At 45.7% G+C, this 12,580-nt stretch overlaps 1 protein-coding gene and 1 long non-coding RNA gene across 4 annotated transcripts in view; one reads left to right on the plus strand and one right to left on the minus strand.

The window, feature by feature from the left end:
• The window catches only part of LOC128854185 (uncharacterized), a 184,169-nt gene that overhangs the window by 112,779 nt on the left and 58,810 nt on the right, over positions 1–12,580 (plus strand). The gene's annotated exons all lie outside the window — the stretch shown is intronic.
• WSCD1 (WSC domain containing 1) overlaps positions 1–12,580 on the minus strand; it is a 33,432-nt gene that overhangs the window by 17,150 nt on the left and 3,702 nt on the right. For all 3 annotated transcript variants that reach the window (XM_054085248.1, XM_054085247.1, XM_009558666.2), the window contains 2 exons: positions 6,161–6,845; positions 410–524 (listed from right to left, as the gene is read on the minus strand). In XM_054085248.1, coding sequence (XP_053941223.1) covers positions 410–524; positions 6,161–6,587 — 542 coding nt within the window. In that variant the 5' untranslated portion in view covers positions 6,588–6,845. The remainder of the gene's footprint in view (positions 1–409; positions 525–6,160; positions 6,846–12,580) is intronic.

A 12,580-nucleotide genomic window follows, 5' to 3' on the forward strand; every position in this document is an offset into this window, starting at 1 on the left:
GACACACGTCTCCCTCGTGGCTCCAGAGACAGACAGCCCAGGGGACCAGCATAGCTTCTTTGAGGTGGGCGATGACAGGGAATAGTAGCTGTCAGAGCCCACCCAGCACAGACTGCCCAGACCCAGGGCAGTCCTCAGGAGTTGGGCTTTGCCTCCCAATATTTATCTAACTAAGCAGTAATTTTTGACCAGGGCAACAAAATATATTGTAAGTAGCCATGGTATAATAAAGAGGACAGGAGCACTGAAACGTTCCGCTTTAAGCAAGGTAGCAGAGCTACACTATGCCTGAAGGTATGAGATAATCACAGTCTTCACAGATGCTATATGTTTAACATATGGGGGCTTTCCCCATTTCAAGTTCAGTTCCGCTTATTGTGAGAAGAAACTGTGAAGGAATACCACTCACCTCTCAGCGCACGCCTCCTGACAGTGAGATACTGTCATTTTTCTTAAGTCATAAAACACAGCTCCCTTCAGTGTCCTCTCCCTCGAATCATCACTGAAGCATCCCATGTAGGTGCCTGTGTGCGTACAAGACCAGAGTTAGGCAGCGCATAGGATGGAGATGGGAAAAACCCATCCACCAGTGCTCCGATGCCGTAAGCGACAAGCAGAGCTGTGTTGGATCAGGTCGCAGCCTGTTGGGCATCCTGCCCGCTCTGCAAATCTGTCCGTGGGTACTGAGCTTTTGTAGGTGCTATTGAAGGGCTAAGTGCGAATGTGCAATGGAAATGGACAGCAGGGTAATTAGATTTCTCCCTTCTCCCAGTTTCTCCAGGCAGGGACCACCCAGAGCCACGGTTCTCGGGGGTGGCTGCTGCCTGCTGCTCTCCCTCCCTTCAGTGAGCAAGCGTGGCAAACTCACTTCTAAAGTAAACCAGGAGGCAGTCTTCAAAATTATATAAACTCTTGAGAAATCCTGCTGGATTTCTCCCAAGTTTTCTTGAAAATCTCTAAATGATAATGAGATGGTACAAGAGAAATATTAAGAAAATCAATTTTCTTTGGGTACATAAAGATATATTAAAGCTATAATGGAAAGATAACTTCAGTCTTAACTAGGCAGCATTGTCTGACTATCTCATTGAACTATCTCATTCTCTCTGGTGCAAATGAATCTTTTAAAATAGGTCTTGCTTTATTTAGCATATGAAAGATAAATACTTCTTTTAGACTGCATCCCATGTTACGTCTCATTTTTGTTGTCATGAACAAAATACTGTAAAAATCTAGTCTATTTTTTAATATACTGTTGGAAGGACGATGTGGAGTCCCACTATTATGCAGCAATTGTGTGTGTGTAAGTGCACGTTATCATCCAAATATGAAGGAAAAAAGGAAATTTGATTTTAGAAGTAGCAGTATTGAGATGATAACGCAGGGAAATTAAATAACATGAGCTGTGGACAGAAAGAGAATGTAAGATGAAAAATGAAACTAAAAAGCATGATCTTAACAATAAAATAATCCACAAGGAAGAGAAAGTTCGAGCCACTCTAACAGAGATTTTGGAGCTAGGAATAATAAATCAAACATTTAAATATTACAAGATTCAAAGACCTTCACGTTGGTAATTTGCAAACATGCAATTAGAAAATCCGCAAGCTGTGAATATACACCCAGAGCACACTGTTAACAAGGTGGGAGTCACACCTGCACTACTGGAGAGTTCTGATTTGGGTGCTGCCATCCAAACCAGTGGCAGCAGCAAAGGCAGCGTGTGGGGCCAAAGCGCCCAAGCTGGGAGGCAGAGGCAGCCCAGCTGACACCGGCATCATCTGCCCTCCTCCCACATCCCTCCCACGCTGCTGCGAGCCGGGCAGCAATCTTTCATTCACATCCTCCTTTGAATGAGTCACAGAGAGGCTCTGCGGTCCGAGCGCAGCACATCACGTCCCAACAGCCATCCAGCCCCATCACCTCTGCTTCCCGGGCAATGGCATAGCGGGCCACGGGTGCAATGTGAAACACCGCGTCTGCTGGAAACATTCCTAATTTTCATTCTTTTACCTAACAAATCCCTGGTTTTAATCGTTGTGCTAATCGTTGTGCTAATTGTACTCCCGGTCTCCCTGGCAGGATAAGATGTGGTCCCTGCCTTAGGCCTCTTGCACAAGGCAGGATAGCGTGATGTGGAGAAACAAAAAAGAGGACTTGAATTTTCTCACCCATGGCCATGATCGTGGGTGGACATGAAGCCAGGCAAAGCGAGCAGGGAGCTATACAATACTCTGGAGCAGATGCCATCGTTTTTGCCTTAAGATTCTGTCCCGGGAAGACAACTGCGGGCTGGCTTGCAGTCCCTGTGTGCGAGCAAGGGCAGAGCAGCTGTGCCACACGGCACGAGCATTCCGAGGGTGGCACTGATAGGGAATACCCCAAACCAGCCTCCACGGTGAGAACATGCCACTTTTCAATTTGCCCGGGTGGCCAAGAAGGCCAATGGCATCTTGGCTTGGATCAGAAACGGCGTGGCCAGCAGGTCCAGGGAGGCGATTCTCCCTCTGTACTCGGCACTGGTGAGACCGCACCTTGAGTACTGTGTTCAGTTCTCGGCCCCTCACCACAAGAAGGGCGTTGAGGCTCTGGAGCGTGTCCAGAGAAGAGCAACGAAGCTGGTGAGGGGCTGGAGAACAAGTCTTACGAGGAGCGGCTGAGAGAGCTGGGGTTGTTTAGCCTGGAGAAGAGGAGGCTGAGGGGAGACCTTATTACTCTCTACAACTGCCTGAAAGGAGGTTGTGGAGAGGAGGGAGCTGGGCTCTTCTCCCAAGTGACAGGGGACAGGACAAGGGGGAATGGCCTCAAGCTCCGCCAGGGGAGGGTCAGGCTTGGCATCAGGAAAAAAATTTTCACGGAAAGTGTCATTGGGCACTGGCAGAGGCTGCCCAGGGAGGGGGTGGAGTCGCCTTCCCTGGAGGTGTTTAAGGGGTGGGTGGATGAGGTGCTGAGGGGAATGGTTTAGAGAGTGTTAGGAATGGTTGGACTCTATGACCCAGTGGGTCCCTTCCGACGTAGTGCTTCTATGATTCTATGATCCTACCGAGGGGGAACCCCAGGGCAACACTGAAACTTTAACAAACATTATGACCACAGAGGAGTTCATTATATCTTGGAAAGGATCCATAATGAAATAACAAGCCTGCAAGTTTGCTAGGAGAAGTGACGGGGCCACATACTCTACATAGGTAGTTAAATTTTTAATTGATCATTTCCAAAGGCATTCCAATGCTTGTTAACAATACTGTTATTAATAATGTTACTTCTTGTTCAATCAGATATCTAAATTAGGCATATTTAAGTCCACATAATTCAGTGGGATGTAGCAATAAATAGTCTTCTGGGCTCTGCTCAGTTAGCAGTTAGATGTGAGCAGGGCACTAGCCTTCACTAACTTTGTGGATAATCTTCAAAATTAATCTTTTTTTGCTTTTAATTGAACTTTTTAAAGAACAGGTTGATATTCAAGGCCAGGTTGGATGGAGCCTTGGGCAGCCTGATTTAGTGGGATGTTCCCTGCCCATGGCAGGGGGTTGGAACTGGATGATCTTCAAGGTCCCTTCCAACCCAACCTATGCTATAATTGTATGATTCTGTATTCTGCCTGGTATTAGAGTAGCTCATAAAGGCTCACCACATTTCTCTAAGTTTTATCTATTCTTTAATTCATTTTTGAGGCGGGGGCAGGAATCACCAAATACAAAGGGGACGAGAGCAGCCCCGACATCTACAGTTTGTTGAGGGAGAACCAGCTGAGCTACCTTTGTGCAGTCAGGACCAGGGAAGAGGCGAAGCCAAAGGGCTCATGGGCTCTCACTGTCTTCAGCAAGCCAGGCATACTCCGTTGAACCCACTGAAACTATCCATGCTGCCACAGCACACGCAGCCTGGAAGTATAAATCTCAGGGCACCCAGAGCAAGGGAATGTAATGTGTCCTGTTTTACTGTATTGCTTTCTCTCCTTCCCGGTCCCTCAGACCTTCCAGTGTAGACAGCAGTCCTGCCCAGGCCACACCTGCCAGAGCCCCTCCTGCTTAAATCATCCGCCTACACTGAGTGGCTCAGACCGGGGTGTCTGCTCCTTGCCAAAGTGAAAAAATAATTCTTTGTGAATATTAAATACTGGATTTATCACTTAGAGGTACAAAAGTGGTAGACTTTGTGTTGCTCTTTTTTGCTACTGTCCATGAAGAGCTTATTAAAGCAGATGGTGATCAATGTCAGCAAAAGATGTATTTGCTGGAGGTGACGGTGCGTCTTCCTCCTGCGGAGAACTGGTAATGTCTGCGTCCAACCCTTCCTGACAGGACAAGGATGGGGTCAGGACCCCTTCTCACAGCCTACTCCCCTGCTTCAGGGTTGGTCATTGGTGTGCAGGATGGAGTAACTGTAGTTTCGTGTTTCACTCTAGTCCAGGGGCTATCGGGCTCTGAACACTCTGGCTACGTGCCTGGGGCAAATCACGAAACATAGTGGGGTTCCCTGGGGTGCATCTGCAATTTGCAGTCTCTCTTCCCTGCCTCCATAACCTGCTAGCAAGGGGATGTTACGAAGCACCTGTGGAGCACTCTTGGAAGCTCCAGGCTTGCAGTTCGGGTGACTCTAGTGCTTACAGTTTGTCTGACTCACACTGCGTGACTCATCTCCCGTACACCATCGCTGTCACCTTCTTGTTCCCATTTCTAGCACTTCACTCAGTAGGAGTCACAAGGTAGCACCCATTTTATGGAAGTTTTGCAGAAAGCACTGCTTTGTTTGGGTAAATTTATTCGAACAAACTAAATGACAGTTTAGTAATGTGGTGTCTAGTCATAGAGATACCATTCCTTTTTTTGAGATCACTCAAATACCTCCAAGAATAACTAATTCTTCTAAAAGGCAGTGGATCAAAGATTGCAAAGTCATAATTTGATGCTGCAGCCTTGAGAGCATTATCAGTCACCTAGCTCGAATCCTGATGCTTTCTGTGTTGGGCTCCTCAAGGAGACTTCTCTGCTCCCTGAGGGATGCTCAGCTTTCAGAGTTGGCCGCAGAGCTGGTGCTCCAGCTCGCTGTTGCACGGTGAGCAGCTCAGCTGGAGCATCCCAACACCACAGGCACCCAGCTTAGTGCTCCTCCCCGGAGCACACTGAGGGCCCGTCGAGGAGTCCCACCCAGGCTGTGCCAGGATGATGCAGCTCTCTGTGGGGGGTTCATAAGGGTACAAAGCTATGGAGGAAAAGTGAACATCTACAAACTCCTGTTCTGCTCCTTTGCTTGCTCTGATTAGTAGTTTCTTAATAGCTTTCCTACTCAACAAACGAAAGCAGTCTGTGCATGTATTTATCAGCAGCGCTTAGGACAGCAGAAACAGGCTCACAGTGAAGTGAATTCAGACCTCTGTCAAACCTGAATGGCTTTCCATTCGGACTGGCAAATGTACACCTTTGTCCATTGTGCTCTGGCTTTTGATGGACTGCACTCATGCAGCAGCGAGGATCCCCCTCACGTTCTCCTTGGCCTGTTGCAAATTTCCAGCGAACTTGCTCCACACCAGGAGTTTGTCTGCAGCCCAGAAGTTCTTGTTTCACTGTAGTGCTGGCTTGGCACTCAGTAGGGGAAGAAGTCTTGTATGGCCCACATCTTGTCCCCATAAGGACACTGCTTTTGTAGAGATGCTTGCAGAGGACTGCTCAGGAACAGTGAGTTCCTGACTTTGCAATAGCAGAATTTGGTATATGCTAGAAAGCTGTAGCAGCAAGAAGGCACTTATAAACTTAAAGTATTGTGTGATTTTGCGTAGTTAATTTAATAAATCCCACTTTTAAAGTGTTCCCTGTTCTGAGAAAGAAAATCAACTGAGCAGTGTTCATCTCTGCCTGTTTGAAGAGAAAATAATTTAAATTAGGGAAGCATATTTCACTCTCTAGTCTTCCATCGAATCCATAAAAACACATTTTTCAAGGAAGTTACAGCTCATCATGACCAGGGACATATACAGGATTGTATTTTGGCCTGTGTGTACACTTAAGGACAGGTCTGAAAGCAGTGACGAGCCAGGAGAAAGACATTTCTGCAGGCAGTGTTTCTGGTGCTCACCAGTCTCTGCCTGAAACAGTGCTAGGAAAAGGTGAAATTTCCATGCGCGCCAGAAAATGCGTCCGGGGGGGACATCCCTTACCTTTGTGTTCAGCAGTGTGCTTCATCGCTTTAAATCCCGCTGTTTGCATGGGCTCCTGATCGCTGATGAACCTATGGAACCACCTTCTTCTCAACTGTCTGAGCTCTGAGTTGCGGGACGCGAGCCACCGTGGGCTGTGCCGTTGGTCCAGCGCTGGCTCCTGCAGCGTGTCCATGCCCACCAGCAGCCGGGGACCAGAGGGGGGGTTTGGCAGCATCCTAGGATCTATGATCCCAACCCCAGACATCCCATCCGGCACTGGCAAGGCCTGATTAGCAGAGGTCCCACGTGAACCTTGCTGGATAACCAAGCGGGTCCGCTGGAGCAGCAGGAGGCTGCCAGCCATCAGGTAAGCTGCTGTGAGGAAAAAGAGCAGAAACTGGGTCCGACGGAGAAACTTCTGTAGCCTGAAGAAAGCTCTGGCCATGCCCTTGCTGAAACCGGGTCCTTCACAGCTCCCGACAGGCTCTTGAATCTCTGCCTGGCCGGGTGCTGGTTCCTCCCATAAGTTCAGCCCATCACTTCAGTGCCTTCTCGTGACAAAAAGCCTTCTCCCTGGTTGGCCGTGGCAGAATGCGGCACTACCACCAGCCTCAGGCTCCCGGCTGGCCACGAGGTTCCTCACACACACAGGGTGATGCCATTGTCCTGCACTGCCGAGCCGCCTGACAGCCGATGCCGAAACCTGAAATACCAAGGGGGGAAGGTTGGTTCACATCCAAACAGAAAAGACCCATCATTAGGGTCACTTTCCCCCATCCACCTTTTATTTTCTTCAGCTGAGCCTTTCTCCATCTATTGTTGATAACCATACGTTTTAAAACCTATAATCCAATGAGAATGATAGATTAAGCTAAAGTTCATTTCAGACCTTCAGCCTTACGTTTTCTTTCTCTCTTTCAACTTGGAATGCACAAGAAATACCTTTATGATGAGGGTATTTCTCTTGGAATGGTTGGAAAGAGAGTTCTTTATTTTCTTTTGTTAATAGCTGACATCTCCATTCTTTGTCACTGGATGGAAGAGGCAGCCCCAGTATAGGCATCTTTTTAGGAAGATATTATCAAATTCTTTCCTTCGAGCTAAACAGTAGCGAAGCTACAAATGCAGATCAGAGGGAAACGGAAGCGTGGGTGTGGGTGGGGTGGGGGGAAAGCAATTGCATCAACTCACAATAGATAAGATAATTATTAATCTCTGAAGCACAATAAAGTCAGGGTTTATGCTGGAAAGATATCTGGGGTTCTGTACTTGCACACAGAGCTGTGTGTGTCGCTTTAAAAGTAGATTTTCATTGCCAAATATTGAAGCATGGATGGGCAAGGGCAAAAACTTGTGAACACTTGAAATAAATTCACTTCAAGTCTCACCAGATATCTCCTGACTGCTTCTGAGCTTTGCAGCTTTAGTTGTGCTCCTGTATGCCATGATGGGATTGTCTGGGCAAGAAAAGCTCCTTTGTGCTCTAGGGAACCTTTAACCTCCTGTAGCAAATAAAAGCTGGCATTTCCCCATAAATTCCTGTTTTCCTGGTCAAATGCTTCTCTGTGGAGCAAGGCGAGTGCTGAGAAAAGATGCAGTGTTTCCCAGAAAAGAAAATATTATGGCTTTTGCTTAACTTGCATTTGGGGCACGCTCTTGAAATCCACAGCCCTGGCAAGAAACATCCATTCACTGTATTTCTTGTTTCAGTATCTGATTTAAAGTTTTGTGGATAGTTACTTATGCCTCTTTCTTAAGTAGATGCCACCAATTGAGTCTCCACCCGTTCCCTTTTTCATTTACTTGTGAAACTTCTTTCTTAAACAGCCATCAAAAAACAAAGCTCAGAAACTTTTAGGCAGAAAATATACTAAAGCTCAGGTGAATCTTTTGTGAGTTGAGCCTGAATTCCTTTATGTGACCTTTCAGCTTTCACCGCTGAAGGGGCCTGACACAAGGTAGGAGTCCCCGTCTTCTACTCTTACACATCAGGTGGTTTTAAGGACCTGATTTAGGTTTTGATTTGGAGGTTGGGTTTTTTTGTTTGTTTTGCTTATATAGGGCTGAGTAATATCCAAAAATGTTCTGTGTTTATCGCTGCACTTTCTCCAAGGGCTCAGTCTGACAGGGACTTACTACTCTCTTTCCACTGGACCTGTGCTTCTGTTAGCACCTGGTGAACTCAAGAACACGAGCCAGTGCTAACGGCTGCAAGGCAGTAGTGTGCTGTGGTAAATGTAGAACACTTTCTCCACAGGAAAAGTTACCACAACTCTCTTCTGATCAGCTCCCAAGCCAAAGAAAATGCATTGATTTACAATGCCCCTTAAAGTTAAATTACTGAAAATCTCTGATCAATGTTGTGAGTGCTCAAGGATTACAGTAAAAGGGTCAGAAGTACCTTGACAGATGAACAGGGAATTAGCCATAATTAGATACTGCAGATCGTTATTGCACTACTTTTATCTGAAGAAATACTATCAGCGTAGGTATGACTTGATTCACTGGTTGTTCCTAATGTGGGGCCGCTAGAAACCTGAGCTCTTTCCAAAAGAGGATATCTAATCAAAAAGAAAGATGCGTGCGTGTCTCAGCCATTTGAGAGGCTGGTTGGGAAAACCCTGTGCTCCCTGCAGCATACAGTATTTTCAGGTAAGGCTTGGTCAACAGAGGAGGCAACCTTATGTCTTGGTGGCTATTGGCAGAGCAGACAGCACACTGGTCGAGTTGCCGTCTATAATGCGAAGGGATGGCCCTTAATAAAATGCTGCTGCAAAGCTTCATTGGTGAGACAATAAGAGCTGCAATCACTTAGGTATTCAAAAGGTTTAAGACTTTTTTTTTCCCCATCTACCAGCAAGATGAGGTTAGATGTATTTATCAGGCTTGCAATCATCTTTGCCCTCCTGTAATTCAGGTTTTCGCAGCTCTTTTGGTTTACTTACAAAGTGATGAAGTTACAATATCAAGAAATGCTTTGAGCCAAGGTTCTCAAGTTCATCCAAGTCATTTGCCCTGGAAAGGCAGCGGTGCAGCAGTTGGGAACCTTTAGGCATTGCTAATCAGTGATGCAGAGAGTGGCAGCGTGGCCAGAGAAGGACCAGCCAAGCAGAGGTGGGCCGTGTTACACTTGAAAGTGCATCATTGGCCCAATTTAGTCTCCTTTAATGCCACCGTGTGCTTGAGTCTTTCAGCAAATTTGAGTCTTTCAGCAAATTTGAGTCGAGTGTCTACATCTTTGCAATGATGTAAAGCGGAGCAGATGGAAGCTGCATCATCCCTATGATGAGAGGTTCTGGCACTTGTCTGGGCAGCACGTGGCAACGCCTCCTGTGCCAGGGGAGGTAAGCCTGGCCACAAACAATTCTTTTGCTGGGCACAACCACGTTAGCAGGGTGAAAAACCTACCATACACTAGCAGAACTAGGGTAACTACCCATGATACCGGACCTAACTTAAGTATGCAGCAAACTCTTCATCCAAACACCAAGAAACATTTGGCATTGCTCCTGTTGAGTTGCCTAGTGTATTTATTTATTTATCTACTAAGAAGAAGCTGCTTCACGGTCTCATAAGGCCAACTTTGCCTTTGCTCAGTGTTTGAAAAAAAGTTTAAATGATACAAGCCAATTTTGCTGCAGTCAATATGACTTATATAAATTACCTCCAGATGCATTCGCCCTCAGTGCAGTTGCCATGACAGTACATTGTAGTAAAAACCAACCAAACAAATAAGCAGACTCTCCGCCCACAGCAATTGCTGCAAATGTGCAACTCGAAAATTAAATGTTGCTTTTTAGTGGGGAAATAGCAGAGTGGTGCTGATATAGAAAAAAGTCATTTGATTTTTCCATAAACTGCATATTGCAATATCATCAAAGCAGGCCTGAAAGAATTGCAGTGTATCACTTTTGATGACGGTATTTAAAAGGGAAGGGGAAGGAGGCTATGGACTGGTATCTGGTAATAGGAAATGTATAATTTGTCTTTTTCATACACGTTTCACTTAAAATAAATGAAGTGATATGGAAGAAAAGTAGAGTCTTCTGCTCCTATTTATCCGTTCTCACAGCCAAAGGGGGTTTAGAACCATATTAAATGAGAGCTGAGTTAGTCAGTAAAATCATAAAATGATAATTGAAAGAACTTTGGGATGGGCAATGAATATTGTTAAACAGTAGAGAAAAACTCTAGGTGAAGACAACAATCAAAGGGTTAATGCTGCAACCACAACAGAAGGAAAAAAATTAGCACTAGCAGGGATGAGCCCTCAGGATGGTGGTGTGCCCTCAGCAAGGAAAGGGTCCCTTCCACTACTAAAAAGCGCTGTGCCTCTGGTGGTTGGGTTTTTATGAAATGGATAATTATCTGGTTATGGAGAGTAAGAATTTGATAGAGTTCAGAAAAGAATTGAGTGGTCTTATTTTATAAAATCTTAATTTATTCACTGGACTAGTGACAGGTGAATTGTTATCTGTTCAGGAACCAGATAACCATTCAGTTGTTTGAACAGCATTTTTAGCTGGTTTTGCCTGAACTTTTTTGCCTGGAAATGTCGTTAGAAAAAGTAGTTGGAGCTTTTTTTTTTCTGTGAGACTTGAAGAGTGCAGCATAACCTGAAATCCCAGAGTCTCAAAACATGAATCTATTTAGATATATTCCCTAAAATGGGCAATGCTGTGATTCTTATCGCTCTGGGAAAGCAAATGTCTTAAAAGAAATATCTTTCTAGAGCTACAGGACCCAATTGCCAGTGGATTTGCTGGCTGGCATCTGAGTTTCCAGTGCCCTGTCCCAGTGCTGAGGATCAGGATCACTCCTGAGCACTGTTGCGGGTGGTTTATTCATTTATTTAGGTGCTCTTGGGCTTCAGTGTGCGGGATGCTGGTGCCAGCTGTAAGAGATGCTCTCCCAAACCTTTTGCATTAATTGGCAATGCTCGGAGAAAGCATTGTTCTACCAGCACCCACAGAAAAGCTGCTTTTCCTGCAACTTTCCCACAGGACACATTGCTCAGAGCCCAGAAGAGCAGCCGGCAGCGGCACCAGTCCTCGAGGGGACTTTGGAGGCATCTTCTGACACGATCTCTGGCAGCCACAGAGCATCAGGCTCTTCCGACCGTGTTCATCAACAGGCAGCTGATGTTTCTGAAGGGATGCGAGTTCCCTCACTGAACTCCCTGCAGATGTGAGGAACAGCTGCTATGTCTGGTCAAGCATTTTTTATCTTTGCAGAGCTCTATCAATGTTTCATAAAAACCGTGTGGTTAACAGGTAGGAGAACACCTGCACCACTGACATGACTATAGGGAGCTCTTTTTGGAAGGAGGCAGACAAGGCAGTTGTCTGGAAACGTAGCCCTCCCTTGGTGTCTTTGCATGGCTGGGAGGTCATGCGCAGCGCCAAGAAATGCCAGAGCACAGATTGTGAACTCGGCACTTGCGTCTCAGAGTGTTTTGGCAGGACTAATCACCAGACCTGAGGTATTCCCAATTTAAAGTGCTGGTTTTCTTTTAATGCTTATTTTTATTTCATTACATTTATAATACCAGATTTATAACCGCCGTTAAAAAGTTCTATAAAGAATAACAGGTCAGTACACTGCTTCCAAATGATCTTGCAAATTGTGACAGAAGATGTCACGCTAAGCAGCTGCATTAATGTATTTATAAAGAGAAATAGAAGAAAAATTGTAAAGTTCTTGGCAATTCTACTCTCCTACCTAAAGAAGTAGTTACAGAATTTTTAAGGGAAGACTGAATACCTTCAGTGATGTGGTGAAAGGCTAAAAACACTAAAGAACAATCCCAGACTTGCAAGTGAAGGGTTTCTCAATTGAGGGCTGTCCCTTAATAGGTTGCTCAATGCAGAAACTTAGGTCAATGCTCCATTGACACTTGCAGCTCAATAGCTGATCTCGTCTAAAGACCAGCAGGATTTTGCAGATTCAGAGTTCTTGGCATGGAAGCAAAACTATGTTTTCTGTCGTAAACTGAAGGGAATCGGCCTCACGAACACTATTTTTAGAAAAATCCATCCCTCTCCTACATTTCTCCTTTCTTTTGTCAGCTCTCTTTGAGGACAAATGTAGTCAGCTGGGAACTAGCTGAAGTATCCTGGCTTGCCACCTTCCTTTTGGATGCACACTGCATTTTATTAAGGCTATTTGGAAAGCCAGTTCCGACACCATACTGTGTGAATGCACATAGGAAGGAAAACTCTTGGGAAGCTACAAATTTAATGTTGGGATCCTGTCATCCCTTCATTCCGATAGCTAAAAGCACCCTGAGGACACCTGCTAGTGCCAGACCTGAGACAGCCGACAGCAAGCGCTTGTCGCAGATGTCCTTTCATACGTGGCCAGAGCAATCTCTTGAGTTTTGAGGAAAGGGTTAAAACGATGACAAACATGAGGAGTCTGAGCTCTCCCCTCCTACCT

Source organism: Cuculus canorus, chromosome 20 (genome assembly GCF_017976375.1).
Source record: "Cuculus canorus isolate bCucCan1 chromosome 20, bCucCan1.pri, whole genome shotgun sequence".
Classification (NCBI taxonomy): domain Eukaryota; kingdom Metazoa; phylum Chordata; class Aves; order Cuculiformes; family Cuculidae; genus Cuculus; species Cuculus canorus.